General features: G+C 28.9%; 6 protein-coding genes across 6 annotated transcripts; 3 read left to right on the top strand and 3 right to left on the bottom strand.

Moving 5' to 3' along the window:
• Window positions 1–289: 289 nt before the first annotated feature.
• Phum_PHUM564520 (uncharacterized protein) lies at window positions 290–1147 on the bottom strand (the record flags this gene model as incomplete). The annotated part of the gene is made up of 4 exons (XM_002431959.1): window positions 290–508; window positions 619–791; window positions 933–1047; window positions 1118–1147. 4 exons carry the CDS (start codon window positions 1145–1147, stop codon window positions 290–292), a joined length of 537 nt encoding a protein of 178 aa, XP_002432004.1.
• Window positions 1148–2420: 1273 nt separating this feature from the next.
• Window positions 2421–4129, top strand: Phum_PHUM564510 (Inositol oxygenase, putative; the record flags this gene model as incomplete). Its single annotated transcript, XM_002431958.1, has 7 exons — window positions 2421–2435; window positions 2847–3051; window positions 3124–3332; window positions 3400–3536; window positions 3608–3742; window positions 3826–3921; window positions 4021–4129. The coding sequence occupies 7 exons, from the start codon at window positions 2421–2423 to the stop codon at window positions 4127–4129; spliced, it is 906 nt and encodes a 301-aa protein (XP_002432003.1).
• A 280-nt stretch (window positions 4130–4409) lies between these two features.
• On the top strand, window positions 4410–5650 carry Phum_PHUM564500 (clasp, putative; the record flags this gene model as incomplete). Its single annotated transcript, XM_002431957.1, has 3 exons — window positions 4410–4545; window positions 4570–5575; window positions 5611–5650. The coding sequence occupies 3 exons, from the start codon at window positions 4410–4412 to the stop codon at window positions 5648–5650; spliced, it is 1182 nt and encodes a 393-aa protein (XP_002432002.1).
• A 324-nt stretch (window positions 5651–5974) lies between these two features.
• Phum_PHUM564490 (NADH-ubiquinone oxidoreductase 30 kDa subunit, putative) lies at window positions 5975–6993 on the top strand (the record flags this gene model as incomplete). Its single annotated transcript, XM_002431956.1, has 3 exons — window positions 5975–6092; window positions 6247–6742; window positions 6939–6993. 3 exons carry the CDS (start codon window positions 5975–5977, stop codon window positions 6991–6993), a joined length of 669 nt encoding a protein of 222 aa, XP_002432001.1.
• A 1370-nt stretch (window positions 6994–8363) lies between these two features.
• On the bottom strand, window positions 8364–10180 carry Phum_PHUM564480 (uncharacterized protein; the record flags this gene model as incomplete). The annotated part of the gene is made up of 3 exons (XM_002431955.1): window positions 8364–9526; window positions 9605–9917; window positions 10007–10180. 3 exons carry the CDS (start codon window positions 10178–10180, stop codon window positions 8364–8366), a joined length of 1650 nt encoding a protein of 549 aa, XP_002432000.1.
• A 2519-nt stretch (window positions 10181–12699) lies between these two features.
• Phum_PHUM564470 (CCR4-not transcription complex, putative) lies at window positions 12700–23231 on the bottom strand (the record flags this gene model as incomplete). Its single annotated transcript, XM_002431954.1, has 19 exons — window positions 12700–12790; window positions 13084–13351; window positions 13437–13842; window positions 13935–14138; window positions 14215–14349; window positions 14791–15174; window positions 15265–15387; window positions 15483–15594; window positions 15762–16000; window positions 16083–16331; window positions 16852–17073; window positions 17171–17608; window positions 17729–17928; window positions 18285–19008; window positions 19116–19400; window positions 19486–19803; window positions 19883–22168; window positions 22412–22630; window positions 23130–23231. 19 exons carry the CDS (start codon window positions 23229–23231, stop codon window positions 12700–12702), a joined length of 7005 nt encoding a protein of 2334 aa, XP_002431999.1.
• Between the last annotated feature and the right edge of the window lie 176 nt (window positions 23232–23407).

Raw genomic sequence — 23407 nt, 5'->3', positions numbered from 1 at the left:
ATATCATTTGAAGGTTTAGTAAATATAGAAAAACCAAATTTTTTAATTTTACAAATATTTGTTTAAATTTATTAGGTTATTGTCGGGTTTTTTTTTTTATACAATTATTAATTATTAAATGTGAAAAAACAAAAAAAATTTAATACATTTTTAAATATATATTGAAATAACAATTTAAATATTTATTTTTTATTCGGAGATCGTGTATTGCTATTTTGATTATTCCATTCGGAGTTATAATAATTTCTAGAATCGTATTCTTTATTTTCATAACCTTCATTACTCACTCCTAATGATTTACCTTCCCATCCAAAAGCGCCATATCCTCCTCTTCCCCCAAATCCATTTCCGCCATAACCGATTCCATTATTGCCCATATATTCGTATCCACCTCCAATAAAACCGTTGCTCCCGTATCCATTATATCCATTATAACCGTTGTAGCCATTGTAACCGTTGTACCCATTATACCCGTTGTACCCATTATATCCGTTATAACCTCCATAACCTCCATATTCGTTATTTACATTGTAACCGTCAAAACCTCAAATTCAAATAACTTATTCATATTTTTTAAATTAAAATTAATTTAAAGTTTTGATTTTACTAACCATTTACGTTTGGATAAAGTCCGTAACCTCCGTGAATACTGCCAAAATTGTTATTATTGTTCCAATGGCTCGGTGCTGGATAATATCCTCCATGTCCTGGATAAAAACCGTTTGGTCGAATTTGATTTGGATTACGGTTGGGCTGATATCCTTTATTGTTTCCAAACCAATTGTACAAAACTAAAAAGTTTAAAATGGGGAAGACATTTTTATTTATTTGAACGTTTTGAGTGAGTATTTAATTTAATAAATAGTTTTTTAATTTATCATATCGTAAAAAAAACTTTTGTTTTAATTATCAAATATAGTACATACACTTACAAGGTGAAGCTGATTCAGCAACCTCAAGATCTTTTGTGTCTTCTTCTACCAATTCCTTTGATTCATTTGGAGTTTCACCAAAAGCTACCCCCAAGAATATAAAACTCATGAAAACCTGTAACGAATAGGGGTGAAAAAAAAGAAAAAAACAAACTTCAAGTTAAATTATAAATAAAATTTCTTACCCAACATAAGAGATATCTAAGAGCCTTCATTTTGAATGGAGGTAAAACCGAAAATGAATTGTTGGATAAATAAAAATGTCTTTTATAGATGAGAGAACATGATATTTGTGGAAATTTTCGTCATCTTCGTGCAAACACACCGCATCCTCATCCTGCTTTGTCAAATATTGGTCCAAAGTTTGTCCTTCAAAACCATCATGTCTTCATTATTTAATTCATAAACAAATTTTTTGGGAAAAAATTTAGTAATTCTTATAAATTATCATTAATTTAAATCAAACCATATCATCATCATCATCATTATTTATTATTTTTGTCTTGTTTTACTTTATGGTAAATAATATAATTGATCAATTTTATTTATTTATTTTAATGTATTAACAATATTTTCACACCCACAAGACAAATATTAAATAACTTTCGCCATTTAAATTTATTTTAGATAATAATTACCTGTTACATTAAACATTACATAACTTTTTTTTTTTTTTTTTTTTTTGTTCAGATCAAATGAAATTAATTTTTATTCATTAAATTATTTAATGAAAAACTGGAAAATTTGGAACAAGTAGTGGAAATAATTATTATTATCATTAAATTTTAAATAAAAATTGTTTCATTGTTTCATTAATTTGTCATAACATTAAATTATTAACCAAAAAAAAAAAAAAAAAGACAAAATTTACTCAAAATTTTATTTAATTTTTTTAAATAAATCATAAATAATTAATTTAATTGACATAAAATAATAATAATAATAATAATTTACTGGAAATAATTTTACACGACCTTGTAAAACTATTATTTTGTGTAAAAAAATTGAAATAACAAAAAACCGTTAAAACTAAAAAAAAAAAATTGTTTTATGATGCCATTTTAATTTATTAATTCCGAAATAAATAAATTAATTAATTAAATGACAATTAAATATTTTTTCTTTATTGATTTATAATTAAATATTATTAAAATATTTATTTATTGAAATTTTTTATTAACAACAAATAATAATAATAATAATAAATGATTTTCATTGGTTACAAAAAAAGGAAAATATACATACCGAAGCAAAATGTGTGAGTTTTTTTTGTTTTATTAATTATCTAAGCTTTAGTTTAAACAATTATTATTATTATTATTATATTTATATAAATTAATAATAATAAATAAAAGGATCAAATTGGGTCAACGATAACCAAAGTCCAATTTTTTTTAGCACACAATATATATAAATTAAATTTTTTTTTTTTTACTTACTTATATGCAATTAAGTAATTTCCTTAATTATATCAACATTTTTTACATTATGAATAAAAGTTATGTAAGTTATTGTTTTTGTTTTCTTTTTTTTTTTTTTTTTTTTTATTATTACTTAATCACTTTATTGTTTTTATTATTACTTAATACTTTATTTATTTATTTATTTATTTAATTTGGAAAAATTTATATGTTTTCAATTATAGCTAATTTAAAAAAAAAATTTCTGGAGTGTTTTAATTTATTAAAAATTTTTTTGTTTGTTTGTTTAAATTAAATTAAATTAACGCTAATCAATTTACTTGTCAATAACATTTTATATTTTTTGACAGTTAAAAATTTAAATGACAGTTAATTAATTTTTTTTAAATTTTTAATAAATAAATAAATAAATGTTTATGTAATTCATTTTCGGTTCAAGAAAATTCTAAAAAAAAAAAAAAATTGTTAATCGATATTTTTTTTTTTTTTCTAGAGCGAACAAGTAAAATTTACCGGTCGAAATAATAATAATAATAATGATGATAATAATATTATTAAAGACGAAAGGAATGATTTAATTGATAATAAAATAATAAAATTTCGAGATTATTCTATCGATCCGAAAGATGCGATTAAAGAAAGAGTACGAAAAACTTATTATGAAATGCATAAAAATATGACGGTTGATTTTGTACAAGGTTAATTTCAAATTTTCCTGCGTTTTCCTGGGTTTTCCTAACGTTTTCGATAATAATAATGATTAATTTTAGAAAAAATAAAAAAATGGAATAAATTTGATAAATTTGAAGCGACCATAATGGAAGCATTGAATTTATTAAATAATTTAATTGATGAAAGTGATCCGGATGTGAATGTACCAAATATTGTTCATGCTTTTCAAACGGCCGAAAGAATAAGAAAAGAACATCCGAATGATGATTGGTTTCATTTGACGGGTCTCATACACGATTTGGGAAAGGTAATTATTTATTTATTATTATATTTTAAATAAATAAATAATTTTTTTTTTTTTTTTTTTTCGTAAGGTTATGGCTTTTTATGGGGAGCCGCAATGGTGCGTCGTCGGCGATACTTTTCCTACCGGTTGTCAATGGGCTCAAAGTATCGTGTATCGGGAAAATAGTTTCGATGAAAATCCAGATGGAAAAAATGACAAATATAAGTAAGATTTATTTTACATAATTTTATTTATCCATTTTTTAAAAACAAATTTAATTAAATAAATAAATTTAGCACTAAATATGGTATGTATGCTCCTAATTGCGGTTTGGACAATTTGATTATGTCTTGGGGTCATGATGAATACCTGTACAGAGTGTTGAAGCATAATTCCTGTTTTTTACCAAAGGAAGCTTTGACGATGATTAGGTATAATTTGTTTGTTTGTTTATTTTAAATTTCAATTCTTTTGAATTTGAATTAATTTTTTATAAAAAAAATTTTTTTTTTAGGTATCATTCTTTTTATCCTTGGCATTCCGGTGGAGATTATCGACATTTGTGTAATGAAGATGATGAAAAAAAATTAAAATGGGTGATTGAATTCAAGTAAGTCAAACTTTGTAAAAAAATTTTATTATTATTATTATTATTATTATTATTATTCCCAAATAAGTTTATTGAAGTTAAAAAAATTTTTTTTTAAAGCAAATACGATTTATATACAAAATCCGAAACTGTACCGGACATAGAAGCTTTAAAACCATATTATCAAAGTTTAATTGATAAATATATACCTGGAATTTTAAAATGGTGATTCGAATCAGGTACATGAGAGACAAAAAAAAAAATTGTACAATGACAGTATTTATTCTGGAATTGGATAATTTTAAAAAAAAATTTAACTGAGAATAAATACACATTTTTTGTTTTTTTATGTTTTTTTTTTTTAATAAATCATAAAAAATCATTAAACTGACTTAATGTTTTTTTTTTTTTTGTTATTTAATTTTAAAATACAAAAATAATAATAATAATAATAAAATTATATAAAAAAATGTTAAATAATAAAATAAACTTTTAATGTTGTCAATTTAATGTGGATGAAAATTGATCAAAACAAAGAAATATCAACAGATAAATTAAAACAAGGGAGTCTCTTAAGATGTCCAATGTGTAAAGGAAGAGGATTTTTTGAACCTACACAGGTTTCAACATTAAAAACGTGTGAAAGTTTTTTTTGTGATAATGATAAAGACTCGGCAATCAAACTTCCACAATTAGCGTCGAAGAAAAAAAGTAAACAATGGCCTAAACCTAGAAGTAAATATAATTTACCTTCGATAAACAATATAAAAAATTTACCGGAAAATAGACATGTTGAATGTTCAGGTTCGGGTGAAAACGAATTTCATTCGGAATTATTACCATTAAAAGAATTTAGTGACGGTCAATATAATTTTGATGATGCCACAGCTAAAAAAACGGATTCGGTTATAAGAACAGGAACTCCTCAAAGGCTTTCATTGGCCTCATCAACAGACAGTATTTGTGATCCGAATTTACTTCCCTCGCCGAAGACGCCCAAAAATCCGGTAGAAACATTTAAATTGTGCATGTCGAAATTAAAAAGCAATAATTGGAATGAATCAGTTAATGCTTTAAAAGAAATTGTACAAATATCACGATTTCAACCGGAAGTCATCGAACCATCAATGGTTTTAGTTTACAGAAGACTTATTTCTTTATTGAAAAGCTTTAGGTCGATCGTTGCTAGAACTGCTTGTCAAGCTTCTAATGAGCTTTTTGCAACAATGGCTAATTCGCAAAGACCAGAATTCGATGAAGTGGTCAACATTTTACTACAGAAAACGGCAGACACTAATAAAGCCGTTCGACAAGATGCCAATGAGGCTTTAGACACGATGATTTTAAATATTCCTCATAGCCATTCAATACGAGCCATTATAAACAAGGGAATAACTCATAAAAGTCCATTAGTTAGGGGTGCTTCGGCTAGGCTTTTAGTTTGCGTTGTTGGAATAGTAGGGGTTGAAACAATTTTCAACGGTGGTAAAGAAATTCGAGGAAGAATATTAAATGCTGGAGCTACTTTCATGCAAGATGGTAATCAAGAAGTTCGGAATTTTGGTAAAAGATTAATTAAAATGTTTATTAAACTTGATGATTTTGACGAAGTTCTCCAGTCGGAAGTAAATGAAATTCTTTTAAAACGAATTGAAAAAACGTTAATAACAATGAAGTATAAAACATGACAATTAATTTTAATTTTTTTAGTTTATTAAATTTATGCGATTTAAAAGTTGTTGTTAAATAATTTGTTTTAAGGATAAATGAATGCATTTTTTTAAAAAGTAATTTACTTTCTTATTCAATCAATAAAAAAAAAAAATGAATGAATTAGTTTAAATTTTTTGGCGCCTAAAAGAACAAACTTTTAAAAATAAAATGTTCTACTTCGCGATATTTTTTTTTTTAAAAGAAAAATATAGAGAAAAGAAATTTTTTACCAAATTGTTAAAAGTAAAATGTAAATTATAAGTGTTATTTATTAATTTTAATCATATATTTTTCCCCTCGAAATTGCTACAGTTGGCAATTCTGATTAAATCCGGTTTATTTAAAGCAGACGATTAAAAACATGGCGTCTATGATTCGAGGTGTTTTAAGAAATATTAAACCTTTTACGCAAAATAAAAAAATATTTTCCGATGTACGAAAATATTGTCAGAAGGTTACCGAAAATGGTAAAACAACACGTAAGTTTACACTTAAAATTATTTAAAAAATTATTGATGTATTTTTGTACGTTAACGTCGTATCCTAATTTTTGTTTATTTTTTATTTTTATTTTTATTTTTTTTTTAGCTGCCATATTAAATGATAAATCGGTTGCAATTTCACATCTGACAGATTTTGGAAAATATGTAAGTGAATGTTTACCCAAATATGTTCAAATGATTCAAATGACATCTCAAGGAGAATTAGAGATTTTGATAGCTCCAGAGGGAGTTTTACCTGTGATGCAATTTCTTAAAGATCACCATAACTGTCAATTTGAAAGTTTGGTCGATATTGCTGGAATGGATGTACCTGGGAGGGAATACAGATTTGAAATTATCTATAATTTATTGTCATTGCGTTATAACTCTAGAGTAAGGGTTAAAACATATACAGATGAATTAACTCCCATCGACTCTGTTTACGAAGTGTACAGGGCAGCAGATTGGTACGAACGAGAGGTATGGGATATGTATGGAGTATATTTTAAAAATCATCCAGACTTGAGAAGAATCCTAACAGATTATGGTTTTGAGGGTCATCCACAGAGAAGGGATTTCCCATTAAGTGGTTATGTAGAAGTTCGTTATGATGATGAAGTTCAAAGAGTTGTTTGTGAGAGTCTCGAGTTAACTCAAGAATTTAGAAAATTTGAACTTTCTAATCCTTGGGAACAATTTCCTAAATTTAACAAAAAAATCAATGCTCCAAAAGAGAATCCACCAACTGAAAATTGATAATAATTTTATTTAAAGTTTTACTTAATTAATTATATTTAAAAATAAAAGATTTAATCTTTTATGTTGTATAATTTTATTTTCGAGTAAGACGCCTGCTTTCGAAATTTTATTTAGGTTTAACACGATGAGAATTTCTTAGTATTAGATAAATAATTAAATAATAATAATATTTTTAATGATTTATTTAAATGAAAAGAAATTTAAAAAATTTAAACAGTTTAAAAAATATATATATATATATATTTATATTTGTAAAATAAATAGTCAATCTTTCTTAATACAAAGTTTAGAGGCAAAAATTGAAGAAAAATAAACACTCTTAATATGTCAAAAAACCAACAACAATTTTTACTCTTATTTATTAACCATTTAACTTAATTATATTTAACATAAATTGGTAGCAGTTGATAATTAATCAAAAAAAAAAAATTAAAAAAAGGGAAGAAAAAAGCAAAATCTAATTGATCCCTGATACATTTTGCAAAATTTTTTTCTTTACATTATCTCATTCTCATTGAAAATAAAATTCTGGGTTTTAATAGAGCATGCATTATTAACAATAATATATTTTTAATTACAATATTTAATTTTTTAAAAAAAAATTAAGCAAAAGAAGTTTTTTTAAAGTTTTTTTTTTTTTTACATGCTGCTTACATTTAATGCATAAAATTTATATAAAATTTTAAGCGAATATTTAAAAAGTTTTTTTTATTCGACATTTTTCAAGTTGTTTTGTATTTTTTTTACAAATTACCCAGAATTTTTTTTTTCTTTTTGATGAAAATTAAATTTGTTTATTTTTTTAAAAAAAACCAATATTTTAAATTATTTAAAAATAACAATATTAACAACAAAAATAAGCATGTTTATGTAACAAGAGATATCACATATTACACTAAATAAAGTAAAATATTAGTTCCCCCCCCCCCATTTTTTTTAGTTTTTTTTCTTCTCGAAAAAGTACAACAAATTTTAGTTTAGTACTGATAACATTTTCTTAAGTTTAACTGATATTAGATGAAGTTTTTATTTTTATTTTTATTTTTTTTTATGTATTTTGATATATTTAGTGATTTAATACGAAGGTAAGAAGAACAAAGTAATAAATTTTTTCCAAGTCTCAATAAAAAACGTATGTTGATTCGTACATACGAAACATTTTTATTTAAAGATGACAAATAATAATAATAATAATAATAATAAAAAAAGATCAACACGAAAATTAAAATTTAAATATATATATATATAATCCCTTCTCAAAAAATAATTCCCTAATAAATCTGTTTGTGTATATATCACAGATTTGTCGGAATATTTATATATTTTAACAAAGTTTTTTTTTTTATATAATCGACAAGTAGAAATATATATTATAGTTTAGGCGGCATTTATTATTTGCCTTTTATATATACATATTTTTTTTTGTAAATTGATCGCAAAGTAGAAAAATATACAGTGCTTTAGTCAATAATAATAACAAATGAAAATTTAAAATTTTTTTTTAGAGTCTCAAGATGGAGATGATTGTTCGGATTTTACAGAACTTTCAACGTGTGTCGAATGGTACTGTTGAAAACATGGAACGATGCAGAGATTAATCTGACACTCCGGACAATAATATTTAGTTTTACGCCTCAAAATCCTTCCGTGAGAATCGATTGTGTTCCAGCAAAAGTTACAACCCAATGCCGGACCTGCTCTCAACACCGGACAATGCCCAGATCTACTAACTTCGGCCGTTTCCGTAATGGCTTTTAAATCTTCTGCTCGTTGTTGAAGAATTAAAGAATTTGTTTTGGTTAAATTTGATTCAGAAAAAATACGGACTATGGGAACGGTTTCCATAACAATGGACGGACTGCTGGTTGTTCGCGAGGATTCTTCGGTTGTTGTCGATACACATTTGACAATGGTCGGTGTTTGAGAATGACGGTGAACGTAAACAGCTCCAGCTGGTATGGGGGGCGATTGTGAAGGATATGAATGTTGCCTTACAGGAAAATTTGGTTGCGGAACAGCCAATAAATTTGAACTGGATGATTGAAAAGGTGGAGAATGTGACTGAGATGAGGGAGTAGGCTCCGATCTTTGCCTTAAAGGTTGACCCGGAATGCTTAATGTCATTGTTGGAAAACTTGGAGAGCCGGGATCGCTATCTGGAGAAGTATGAGCATCGCTTTCCTTTTTGATTCGCTGTTGTCTCATTAAAAGCCTCCCTCTTTTAGTGCCAACTTTAACCTGGGCAAAGGTTGACACGGTAATATTTGTTTCTGTATCTGTTTTTACTGATTCACAACTGCTTTCTTGGGAAAGTCTACTTTCACGTGAAACTTCTTTTTCTACTTTCAGTGTCTGTTTTGTACTTTCTACCGACAATTGTTTATTTTCCAATGAACCTTGACGACTGTCATGAGATAATTGTCTACTTTCAATAGATATTTGACGATTTTCAAATGATAATTGGCGACTTTCGTTTGAAGCTTGTCTCTTATATTCTTCAGCTCCACTATCCTGAGACCCTTCTCTAGGTTCTGAATCTGTACTGTGTTGTTGATTACTGTTTCTTAACGATAATCGGCTGTGAGTACGCTGTCCGTCATTTGTGTGCTCTGTTTTTACCAAGGGTGAATGTACAGATGTTCCTTCATTTAAAAGTTCTTCAGATGTTTGTTCTAAAAAAATTTTCAGTTAAATTTAAAAAAAAAAAACTTAACAAGTAATTTAATATATTTGAAAAACTAAGGTTAAACCTGTTGAGCCAGATCCAGATCCAGTAGATGATTTTCTAAGTCTTTTTCTTTTCGAAGATGGCGACATTGGTGAAACGCTTCTTCTTATGTCTTTAACACCTAGATGTCCAACCAAAGGCTCAGACATACTTGGCATATCGGCAAGTCCTTTTATTTTAAGCATTTCAGCAATTTTTAATATAGCTGGCAATTGTTCTTGGGAAACATTGACTTCACCATAATACATAAAATCTACCATTGTTTTTAAATCACTGAATTTTATATCTTTTAAAATAACAATCGGATGTTGACAAGGATTAGAAGTAAACAAAGACTGCAAAAAAAAAAAAAAAAATTTTTTTAAATTTTGTATAATTTTTTTAATAAAAATTTTTAAAAATGGTTTTTTAGGGCATTTAATACCTGAAAATAGGCACTACAAGCTGACAGCACCACTCGATGTGCTTGAAGGTGTTTTCCTTCACATGCAAGAGTGACATCAACAAGTGTCTCATCGGTTAACAATGTTGTGAATACAGATATGAAATTGGGCTGATGATTATTCCACCTCAGGCAAAACTGCTGCATTGTTTGCATGCTAAACTGAATATAAGGTATTTATATAAAAATTTATTTCTATAAATTTTGATAATAATTGAATAATAACTAACAAAAAATAATTATTAATTCGTAATAACGAGTTTTTTTTTCAAAAGTAATAATTCAAAATGAAAATTTCACTCAGGGGCTTTTTACTAAAACATTAATTTCACCTTAAAAATATATTTAATAATAATAATTAATATGTTTTCTACCTCAAACACAATATTTTATTAGGTATTGTCGACTGAAAATTATCGCTTCCTACTCTTTTCTAACCAGGTTTCAACAAAAAAAAAAATTTTTTCCTTATCTTAAAAGCATAAGCTTAAAAACACAACCGAGAGGCGTAAAAAGTATGAAAATAAATAACATTAAAAATATACGATAGTAAACCCGGTGCTATAACTTCCATAATTAAATATTTAATATATAAATAAAACCACACAATATAATTAAAAATTAAAAATCAAGTTTTTTTTGTTATTCTATTCGGAAATAATATCAAAAAAAAAAAATTATCGTTTACAAATGCCCTGCATACGTCACTGAAGTAAATATTTTCCGTATAACATATCCCCATGAAGAGAATGACGTAATCAATAATGTTCCGCATGATGACATTTAAATAAAAGATTACCTTAGAGAAAATCAAAAACAAAAAAATCGTTTTCCTTTTCACTATAAAATAAACTATTAATTTAATCAACAAAAAAACAAATTCATAGTTATTTATAAATTTTAAACGTTATTTGATAACTACAATCGAATAATATAGAAATGATGACGCTAGGCAACTTTCTTGACGTCACTCGCCTCCACTTTTTTGGTTTTTTTTTTTTTTTTTGTTGTACCGAGTCAATTGACAAACTTTATGATAAATTTAATTTCGTTAAAACTTTTTATAAAATAAAACAATAGTTAAAATAAATATTTATTTTATTATTTTTATAACATTTGATAAATTTTATTATGGGATTTTACAAAAAAAACCAAAATAATATGTTTTTACCTGCATTAATTTACCAATAGTAGTAGTAATAAAATGGTGGCGTAACTGAAATTTGAAATTATAAATTGTGACAAAAAAAAACTTGTGTGGTTGCATATATATTTATAAATAAAAGTAAATAATTAATAAAAATCACTTTGGATGTTGATAAACAACCGAGGAAACAGGTGAGAGGAAATATATGAGTAAAAAGGATATATTATATTCTTGTACTAAATTACTAAACTCTATTTAAAAAAAAAAAAGTACCAATAAATAATTAATTTAGTACAAGAATTACAAAAAAAATTTAAAAATAGCCAGTTTTTTAATTATTTAATACATTTATTAATAATAAACCACTTCATTTTAAAAATATTACACAATTTTTATATTATTATTATTATTATATTTAATGAAAAATCATATATATATATATGGCGCTTTTGCATTATTAATCAAACAGAAAAGAAAAAAAAATTATAATTTTCTCACTAAAAACGAAATGATTTTTAATTAAATAATAATAATAATAATAATAATAATACCCGAAATAAATTTCTCATCTCATGTTTTTTTTTGGGGTAAAAAAAAAAAAAAAATTGAAAAGCATTTTCTCGCCACCTATAAGATGATAGGTTCATCAAAAATAGAAAAAAAATATTAATAATAATAATAATATTTGACAAACAACTACACAAAATAAACGATTAAACTTTACACAATCTTTGAAAGAAAAAAAAAAAAGAATAAAATATAATAATAATAATAATAATAATAATAATAGTAAAAAAAAAAAGTTTTCCCTTTTTTCTTTTTCTTTTCTTTTCTTGTTTTCTTATATATATTTTTTAAAATTTCAAAATATTTCTTAAATTCTACACTTTTGGCGAAAAAAAATTATGAATTAAAATAAAAAAAAAAAAAATAAATTTTAGTCAAACAACTGATAATTTTTAAATTATAATTATTGTAAATGATTTTTTTTCTCTTTTTTTTTTTTTCTTTTGCGCGCGCGAACGTTTATTTTTCTTATTAATAATAATAATAATAATTCTTTCTCCATGTTTTCAAATGACTTACAAACAAGTTTCATTTCACTTTTATAAGAAAATAACGTAAATAAACCAAAAAAAAAAAAGAAAAAAAGAAAAAAATGTAGAGCATTAATTTAATAATGCTTTTTACATTACAATAATTACAGTGACAAAAAAAAAAAAAAATTCTTACACATAAAATTAACGAAATAATTGTAAAAATTTTCCCTTTTTTTTTAAAATTATTCTTCTCCTTTTTCTTTTTTTTTTATATAGCAAATAGTAATAATAAAAAAAAAAAAATAATAATAATAATAACTCAAGCTTATAATCAAAATCTAAAAATTACTAAATAATAATAATAATAATAATAATTAAAAATAAACTGATTTTTCCCTTTCACGGTTATTTAAAAAAAAAAAAAAAAAAATTGAAAAAAAAAAAAATTTGAAAAAGTAAAAGTAAAAGTAAAATTCCAAGTTCAAATTTCATACGGCCAGAGGTTCGCCAATGTCGTTTTCTTGTTGTTGATTCACTTGTTTTGGAACCATACAAGACCTGGCGACAGATTCGAATAACCTGTAAACGTAAGACATGAAATAATTAGTAAAATCCTCCATTCGAAAATCCTAAAGAAGAACAGGAAGAAGAAGAAGAAGAGGAAGAGGAAGAGGAAAAAGAGGAAGAAAAAGAGGAAGAAGAAGAAGAAGATGAAGAAGAAAAAGAGGAAGAAGAAGAAGAGGAAGAAGAGGAAGAAGAGGAAGAAGAAAAAGAAGAAGAAGAAGAAGAAGAAGAAGAAGAAGAGGATGAAGAAGAAAAAGAGGAAGAAAAAGAAGAGGATGAAGAAGAAAAAGAGGAAGAATATTAATTACTTTTCAATTTCTGGAGCGCAGTGTACAAATTCGTGGTTCCAAAATTTATAACTCGGGTTTTTAATGAGTTCGATAAAAGTGATCAAGAGTCCCCAGGGATGAGGACGATTCACAATGAGTCTTTCTAATAAAACCCTCGTTATTTGCTCTTGAATCGACTCCGTGTTTGACTCCGCAAAAAGATACAATAGTGTACAACTGAAATAATGCGTATGAATATTCGGATATCGAAGCTGATTAGCAATCGCATTTAAAAACAAATATCTCCCTGGAAAAACAAATTAGAGGAATTTAATTTTTTTTAATTATTTAACATCAACCAAGACTCGACGTGTTCAAAAACAAATTCACACCTTCAGTATCCAAATCAACTCCTAAATTCTGGAAAATATCCATGTGAGCCGAACTTGCGATCGTCGACATGTTTGGTGTCAAACCTTTGCTCCGAATGTGTTGAATCGCTTGAGTTCCCACGTAGAGAACCAAAGCGTTCATCAGTGGAATATTGTAACTCATTCCTGGTTCGTTAGATATTTGCAAATTGCTTCTGAGATCAGATAAAAAGGTAACAGGCGACCGCTGTTTCAGGTACGAATCAAGATCTTTTTTAAATGAAATCGGAGTGATCATGGATGCGTAATTGGATAGTATCTTTGGCGGTATCGTTATTTCGGACAAAACTTCCACTCTTAAATTGGGAGTGAACGGATCGGGTAATCTCATGTTTCGAGGATAAGCGGACAAAATCAAATTTCTCATCTGGAAAAAAAATTTATTTTCTTTTTAAATAACGTACACGGCCGCACGTACGCACGTGCGTACCAACTCAAATTTTTTTTTTTTTTTGTCACCTGAATGCAATTAGATGGTATCACGTCGCAAAAAGCGTAGTGGTAATCGCAAAGAAACTCTGGGAAATCGTGTAAAAGTACCAAAAGGACTCGTAAAGTTCCTTTGTACAACATGGTGACGGGTTTTGCCATTTCCGCATTTCTCAAAAACGGAGCCAAGAATTTGAACAAATCAATCAAAAGTTGCGAATACATGTTCCAACCCTTAAAAATATTAATAAAGGGTAAATTATTTACACCGTTAGAAAATAAATAAATAAATAAATAATTTTAAAATTACCTTTTGCTGAGGGGTAAGAGCTAATATTCGTCCGATAAAAACTCTGTGAGAAATCAATTCCAACCATGCGTACGCAAAACCTGGAGCTTTTGTAGGTCTTATTAAGTGCATCACGTGACAATAAGATGTCAAAACCTGTCGTGTGAAAAAAACAAAAAAAAAAAAAAAAAAAAAACATTTAAAAATCCATTCAATTACTTTTTGCTTTTTTTGATTTTTTGATTTTTTGATTTTTTTTTTTTTTTTTTGTAGACCTCGTACGGTAAACTTACAGCCAAACAAATTTTTTAGCAACAAACAAAACAAAAAAAAAATTTATTTTCATCATTTTACTTTCACTTTCTTGATATTTATTTATTATATTACTTTCATCCGCGAACAAACGCAAACTATTGGGGGGAGAAAAAAATAAAAAAATAATAATAATATTGAAAAGTTTAGTTTATGATGATGATGATGATTAATTAAAAAGTAATTTTGACTCTTAAAAACCTGAAAATTTTTATTCGAAAACCTTAAAAATTTACGAAAATTTTACAACTAACAATTTTAAAAAAATAAATAAACGTGACAAACCTGAAAATTGATAGCCTCTAACAAAGGCTCGGGTTGATTCAATTCGAGGAACAATATTATGTAAATTCTTTGGTAGGGTAAATGATGGAATTCGGTACCGCGAACTTCGTGATCCAACAGCAAACACCCGGTCACGATTCCCAATACTTTGTTTAATAAATTCATTTTTGTGCTGTTGTTTCCAGAATCTCCGCTGTGTTTGACTAGTAAAGCAATCAATTTGCCAAAAGCATCAAACGTGCGAAAGCACTTGGCTCGAACCAAACTCGGAGAATTGGGCATTTCACTCAGCGTTCGGTAACACATGTCGACGGAAAATTGCGTGGAAATTCGGAAAAATTTTGTTATCAATTCATCCGTTTTCAATATTCCATGGTAATTCATCTGGAAAATTCAGAAAAAAAAAAAAAAAAGGTAAATTTATTGTAAAGAACAAGTTCAAATAATTCCGAAATGAAATTTTTTTTTTTTTACCTGATGCACGAACATGTTAAAAGACTTTCCTACGTCACGAGTACTGTAGTAAACGTGTAACCAATCCCTTAACAAGAAATCAGTTTTTTCAGGAAATCCTTGAGGATCGTCGTATTCCCTTTGCTAAATTAATAAATTAAATACAATTTATTTTATTTTCCAAACAAACATTTATTGAAATTATTTTTCAATTTTTTTTTTACTCTACTGATACTTACTCGAACTTGCATAATTCCAGAATGAATGTGACCCAACGGTCCGGGAGGAGCCAAATCGGTTAATGTCGTCGGATCGTGAGTTGCTCTCATGGCTTCAAGTAAATTATTAAGTCTGAAATAAAAATTCGGGTAAGTTTAAATAACAAACATTTTTTTTTAAAACGTAACCGTTTAGAAATCAAAGAAATAATAATAATATTATTATTATTATTATTATTATTATTTTTTTTTTTTAGGCCTAATAAAAAACGATGAGGAATCATCTGGTCGACAACTTACTGATTAAAATTGACCAAACCAGAACGGATCAAACAATCTACAGCTTCTAAATTGTAACGCCATTCTTCTCTGCATTCGAGCAAACATCTCGTTATGTGCTTATTAGTCCATTGAACTCCGTACATTCTGGGATCTTGAAGACCTTTGAGAACTCGGAGATGAGCTTCTCTGAATCGTAATGTAAGATCGGGATCAACGTTTGACATTTGAGGAACTCCGTCTAGGAGACCTTCGACGGCCTAGAAAAAAGTAAATCAATCAATCAATCATAAGTAAGTACAAAAATGAATAACGCTAATAATTATAAGAGTTAAAATTTACTTTTTGAAGTAATGCCAAAGCCGAAGTTGGGTCTCTAGACCTTTTTGCAATGAGTAAGGCATCTCTTAAACTTTGTATTGCTGCTATTTGAGGATTAGCGGTAGCTATGACTCCGGGGGTTGCCAAAGCATTTTGGAAACATAAATCTAACTCTGACGCTAATTTATCATACAGAGGACCGATTTCATCGTTTTGATACGCGATTTGAGTCGGATTACTTGTTTGAAAGGCCGTAACCGTATGAGATTCCTGCTATTAAAAAAAAAAAAAAAGGAAAAAATTTATAAATAATCGAAAAATTAAATTAATATCTCTCTTCGTGGAATCTGTAATGTAAAAGGAATATATTTGAAAAAGGAAAGATAGAATAAGGAAATTTTCTGGAAAAAGGAAATACCTTTATGAATTGGATAAATTGAAGGATTTGTTTATGATTCTTCGGGTTTTTCAAACATTCAAATACATCATTTTTGTATGAACAGGTTAAAAATTCTTCCAGAGATGGATAACATAATATCTCACTATTATCCAGATCGTTTTTACAAGGGTGAAATAATTTTTTTGAATATAAAAATTTTCTGTCGCTTTCTCCGAAATCCATCTAAATATTTAAACGAAGACATTTCAAAAAAATTCAGTTTATTTTTTATTTTTTTTTTAAATAATTGTTTACCGAGTAACGCCGTGAGTAGTTAATTAATTTCGAACAAAAACCATTTATCGTAATGATGATAATAATAATAATAATAATAATGAAAAATAAACTTACGGAAACAGGTTTCGGTATGAACAAAGCAGTATCTCTATCTGACAGTGGCAAAAATCCAGGAATATTTCGAGCAAAAAAATCATAAACAATCATTCTTTGACTATTAACTCCTCCTACTTTAAGTCGAATTTGTTCGGGCATTCTTTCAGCTTGATATGTAAGAACTTGAGAATCGCAATATCTTCTACCTTCGTTTCTCGCTATTTTACGTAATTCGTATTCCTGAAAAAAAAAATTTACTCAAATTATAATATCGTAGCAGCTCGAATTATCGTCGTTTTAAAAAAAGGTGTGTGTGTGTGTGTGTGTGTGTACGAACCGACAACAATCTTTTATCAATTTCGGGAATGGCTTTTTCAATGGCGGCCTTTTGTATAAAAGCACAAGCCAATTCCATATTGTCTTCGGCAATGCTAGTCGCAACCGAATCTGCCAATTCACGTTGCTGAGGAGTGGCACCTTGCAAGGCGTTAGCAAAAGCAGTTTTCAAATTTGCACTTATTGAAGTTATCATGTGATCTCTACAGGTAATCATAGCCATGCCCGCGGTCAAATTTCGAACCATGTGATGGGCAGCAATTCGCATACGTGATTCGTCTGGATCAACCGCAAAATCTTGTTTTACAACATATTCGCAAGTGGAGACGGCAATTTTTATCGAGCGTTCTACCACCGGATGAATCCAATCTTGCACAGCTCTCTCGACGGCACTAACGACGAGTTGCTTCAAGTGAGGGTGAGCTTGAAATAACTGTAACTAATACAATTTTTTTTATAACACCCATTACTTTTACCTATATATATATATATATATATATATATATATATATATATATATAAACATTTGTATAAAAAAATTACGAGTAAATCAAATTACTTGGCTGTTTATGGTGATATGAGGAGTTAAATTAGAAACGCTAGACACATTCAAATCCATGTAATTAAAACGAGGTTCTGGTGGTCCGGGAGGGATATTTGACATGGGGGTCGTCGTTGTTGGTGCCACCGAAGTTGCTGGCGCCACAGTGGTTGCATTTGTGATTTCATCAGCATTCGATAATACGTTACTCTGAGAAGCTGTTAAGTAATAAAACGTCAGAATATAAATTATTATTAGAGCAAATGAGATTTTTTTGTTATTAGTAGGTGAGCCGTACTTACTAACTTCCACAGTATTATAGCGGAAAAATCCAAAAAGTTAAAATTAATGATTTTTGATCTTGGAAACGAATTGTAATTTCCATTGTTAAGAATAAAAAATAAAAAATTGCAATGAATTACTGTTATGAAACAGCCTAAATGGCTGCCGATAAATTTCAATTGTTTTGATGACAACGGTACGTTTTAAAAAGGGAATATTTAAAGTTCTAGAACAAGCTCGGTGCCGAGAGTAGTGTAAAAAAAAAAAAAAAAAAAATAATAAATATACAAACCAGTTTGTGTCTGCAGTTGCGATGGAGCACTTTGTTGATTTTCTGATTTTTTGCTCGGATGACTTAATTGGTGCTCCAAAAGTTCCAGTTGTTTTGGATCCTTCAAATATCCCGAGGGTTTTAATTTTTTAACGTCTATATCCAAATTTTTACATAAAACTTCAATTTCAAATTTCAAGTTCAATTTTAAATCGGGTTCGCAATGAAGTTCCGACAATAAGTTCATAATTGCCATTGTCCAAGGATTTGTCGGCTTGAAAATTTTGCTTTTCGCGCATGATTCTAAAACTTTTGCCACAAAAGGAACGACGTAAAGCAATTCTTGTTGACCCTTGTGATAGGCTTCGACGAGTAAACTTTTCACATCGATATCAACAAATAAAATAGGTTGATTTCGACCCAATGTTAACATTCCTAACCAATGTCCCAAATTTTTTAAAAGCGACCTGTCGGAAAAGTTAGCTATGCCTTTGTCGCTACGCAACAATACTTTTATGTTTCGGTACGTCTCGCGTAACACCATACGATTCACTTCTGGAATTTTCAAGACGTCCAGAAAATTAGAGTACAATACGTGAAAATTTAACTCGATGCTGGCTCGTTTCATGACGAGGTACTGAGACATCCAAGGCCAGTATTCTTCTGTCACAAGTTCTCGCAATTCGTCGCATTTCGATTGTAAATTCAATTGACTTAAATTGTTGAATATGAACGCAACTTTATCCTGTAAGTCAAATTATAATTAAATTTAAATTTTTTTTTTTAAACATTGTGTTAATATTTTACTTTTAAAAGTGAGTAAAAATTACAAATATTGAAATCGAAATTTACCTGCATGGTATCAGGTGGAGCGGTCATTTTTTCTTCTTTTTCGGTCGCAACCAGGAGTGTATCTATATTTGTAGCGTTTGCTATGGATGGACGAAGAGGTAGAGACGACGTGGTAGTCACTTTACTAATAGTGGTAGTTGTAGTCAGAGTAGTGGTTGTCATGGTTTTATAAATGGTAGTTGTTTGTCCTAAACTTTGCTGCAAAATTGCCGTAATAGCAGAAGGTAAAACTTGACCTTGTGGTCGGTTCGGAGGCTCTTGCGATTGCAGTCCGTACTCTACATACTAATATTAATAAAAAAAAAAAAAAAAAAATTAAATCGAGTAAATAAACCTGTCAGGATATTTAAAAAAAAAAAAAAACATTTACCTCAATCAAATGCGCTGGAAAATCACTAAAATGAGGGATGTTAGCAACGTGTTCACAATATTTTTGAAATTCTTTCAAACGAAATTTAAATCTGTCGAGAGCGGCAATCCCGAAAAAATACATTTTACTTCCGTAAGGCTTGCGAAGAGCATCTAAGACAAATCTTAGAGCAAGACCCAAAATCATGTAGCTAGGTACCAAACCTCTTTCAATAATGCCTCCGAACAATTGAGCGGTAATATGTAATTCTTTATCTGGATATTGAGGGAAAAATCTGTATTCCTCGAATAGGTTTTTCAACATACAATGAAATACTTCCTAAAAATCAGAAAATCAGTATTAGGTATTTTGGAATGAATTTAAAGTAATTACAAGAGAAAAAAAAATGAAAACCAACTCTTTCTCTCTTATTCTGAGACTCCATAAATTTTTTAAGCATTTCTAATACTTCTTCGATTGTAAGAGTAGGATGAGGTGGATGATTATATATTCTCTGAAAATAACTGTTAGCTTCTTCTTCTACTTCTTTAGACACGGTTTGCAGCATGTCTCCAAAAAGGCTGGGTGTTTGAGCTTTTTCGACTCCCGGCTGAGGTATACGAGCAAGGGCTCCAATGGTATTAACATTTACAAGTGACGTAGCAGTGGGTACCACTTGTGGAGCACCTACTGGATGCTGAAGAGCAGATCCTAAAGGTATGATAGGAAAGGGACTTTGTGACGGTCCAGCACCAATCAATCTGGAAGGAGATCCTGGTGTCGACACTAAAGGTCCCAAGCTAGCTGGCAAATTAAAAGCCGAACTGCTAGGAGGCGCCATTCCAAGTCCCATTCCAGCCAAACTGCTTCCCAAATTTGTTATAGAATCAACTGGTGGAGTAGGAAATGGATTGAAAGCTTGATCCAAACCACGATGCCTCAACACTCCAGGAGGAGGTTGCCTTGAATTATTAATCAAAAGATTACAGTTTCCAACCATTGCCAGGATGGCATCTGACAACTCTTGCGATACGTTTCGAGCACAAACTTGGAGAACAGCAAGCATAGTTGCAAGAGTTTCATGAGGAAGTTGAGCTGCTTTCGGGATGTTATCTTCTTTTACAGCTCCCATGATGCGCGGGCAACGTCTTTGCAGGAATTTCACACAGGCGGATACAAAAGGTTCACCATGTTCTCCACTTTTGTCGGTAAGCCATTTATCTAATTTTAAATATCCCCTTCGAGATGCCAAACAGGCTAAGTCAATCACAAAAGGAAATGATTGGGCATTTAATAGTAAAGATAGAGCCTTGAGATCTTGAGCTACATCTAAAATTCGTGACAGTCGAGTTTGATCGTTGTCTCCTCTTAGGTACCACTCAGCCATCGCGTGCATAATAATAGGTTTAATTGAAATGTTGACACAATGCCATGCATGGTGAAGTATAATAGCTGAATTTGGATGATTTCCCAAAAATATTGGCATTAGATTAGTAAGTAATTCTTGCCTTAAAACGGTTAGAGGAGGCTGAATTTGCAATAAGCCAAGTACTATGACATCAGGGCAATGATGAACTGGAAATTTAAATAACTCTTGCACTTGGCTATATAATCCTCTGTCAGACAGGTAGAGTAACGTTTCAATTAGATCTAAGGATCTCCAAGTCGTGATTTCTTTATTGTCACTTTCCGGAGTAGCTTTTAAAATATCCACAGTTACAGAATGATATGGATAATCTGCAAAACTAAAAGTGTCCGGATTCTTCAAAATCTGCATTATTAATGAGTACTGACCATCTGTATTCTTCCACTTCCGATAAAACAATTCAATCGGGAAAGGTTGATACAAAACACCGAACATTAAACGTAACCCACTAAATAATAAGTTAAAGCCTTGCCGGTCTTTGATCAAAAAATCAGGATTATCCAGTTCGGAAACAACGTCTCTCCAAGATATATTTGGAGATAACTCTTTAACGGCTTGTATAAAATTTTCCATATTCCATGTTGTAGGATGATTTAAATCATTCGGAGTTTTATCACTTTTTTCATTACCCCAAAAATTGGGTGGATTTTGTAAACTTTGTAAATTTATTTGATCTCCCAAACCGGTATGAGACCGAATCATCATGGTTATAACACGAGCAACGGCTCCCGGGGGCAAATCTCGAGCACTAAAATTTATAAGATTGTTTTTACACTCTTCAATTGAAGAGCAAAAATTATATCCCATCTCCATAATGAGATCAGGCAGTGAATTTTCTAAAATATTACTGGCCATTATTGTTGTTTCTTGATTAATTTTTTCCATTGGCAAATCCGGTCTGTTCGGATATAACAAAGGCGCTAAAATGACAGGCACGTGTTCACGCGGGAAGTCTCTTTGTAAACGCTTCCAAAAAACAGTTTTTGTTTCAACACTGATTGAAAATTTATCTTGAGTTAAACTGGTTAATATTAAATGCAAAACTTCAGGCGTCGTATCGTGAAGTCCTCCTTCCTGTTGTCTACTACTTGAAGTTTCGGCGTCAATATATGACCCAATAAGATCAGGCAACTTTTGCCTAGTAAACTGAACAGACAGCTTTTGAAATTCAGGATTTGAAGAATGTACTAAAGCTAAGCCAAATACCACTTCTTGAACTGGTGTCAACTTAAGAATTTTTCGTAATTGTCCAAAAAAGTGAGGGGTTGGTTTTAAGGTCTGAAATCGATTAAAAACACAAAAATAAATAAAATTAATATATAGTAATAATTTTCAAATTTTTAAAAAACATTTTAGTATATATATATATATATTAATTAACTCTTTTATTAAAGTTTTCACTTTTTCTTTTTTTCCATTAGGTTTTTTAAAAATAATTTTAATGGCAAACATAATTTCCCCTCAAATGCAACTTTTACATTTTCTTAAAATATTTTATAAATAATTTAAAATAAAGAATACCTTTTGATGATGTAATGGATTATCTACAGCATAGCAAACATGAGAAATCAATGTAGGTTTTGATATGAGATTGGCACATTCTTGAATTAGCAGCTGAATCTGAAGACAATCTTTGCTGTTGCCGTTGGTTTTTTTAGTTCCCTCAGTGCTCAAATCAATGTGGGAAAATAGGCAACGCAATAAATGCCGATCAGCTTCAAGACCGTGAGACAAAACCAACTGAAAAAGGAAAAGTTTACTAAATAAGTTTAAATATTGTAAGAATGTAATATAAACAATATTTCTTTGAACAGATAACACTGTGGTAACTTATTTCAATGATATGTATTATATTAAAGAATTAATAAAAAATTTATTCTAATCTATTTGAATTCCAAGCCATAATAAAAATTTAGGTCAAAGCATATTCAATTTATAAAATAGCAAAACTATTTAAAATTACAATTTTTAAATATTGAAAATAAAATAAAAAAAACAATAACTTTATGCTAAAACTATTTTAAGCATAATAAGAAAAATAAGCTAGCCTAAAATCGTTAGTTTTAATATTTAAGAAAGTAAAAAAAAAAAAGCTCAATAATTTGCAAATGATAAAATATTTTAAATAGATAAATTTTATATTCATCAAAAGATAAAAATAATAAATTTTAGTGAACAAAGAGCCTTCATTGGGCAAGTCACCATCTGTTAACAGAAACTCAAACCTTCAAGTACTTACATTGGCTAGTTCCTGAGTACTATGTTTTAGGTTTTTCTTTGACAAATTTGCCACCAAATAAGTTATTTGTGACAAAGTAAATGATAACGAATCCAGGTTCATAGTTCCATGCGTTCCATGAATACATTGTCCAGCAGTAATATACGATAAGAACGCCTGAAATGCATGCACACCCACCGCTTTAACAATATAAAAAAACCCTCGCCCTCGGTCGTTTGCACAATAACACTTGTATCTATTTAAAAATTTAAATCCTCTTTAGTACCAAAAAACTATTT

Source organism: Pediculus humanus, genomic scaffold (assembly GCF_000006295.1).
Source record: "Pediculus humanus corporis 1103172108298 genomic scaffold, whole genome shotgun sequence".
Taxonomy (NCBI): Eukaryota; Metazoa; Arthropoda; class Insecta; order Psocodea; family Pediculidae; genus Pediculus; species Pediculus humanus.
Note: the sequence above shows the minus strand (reverse complement) of the source record. Positions and strands in the feature narration are given on the sequence as shown.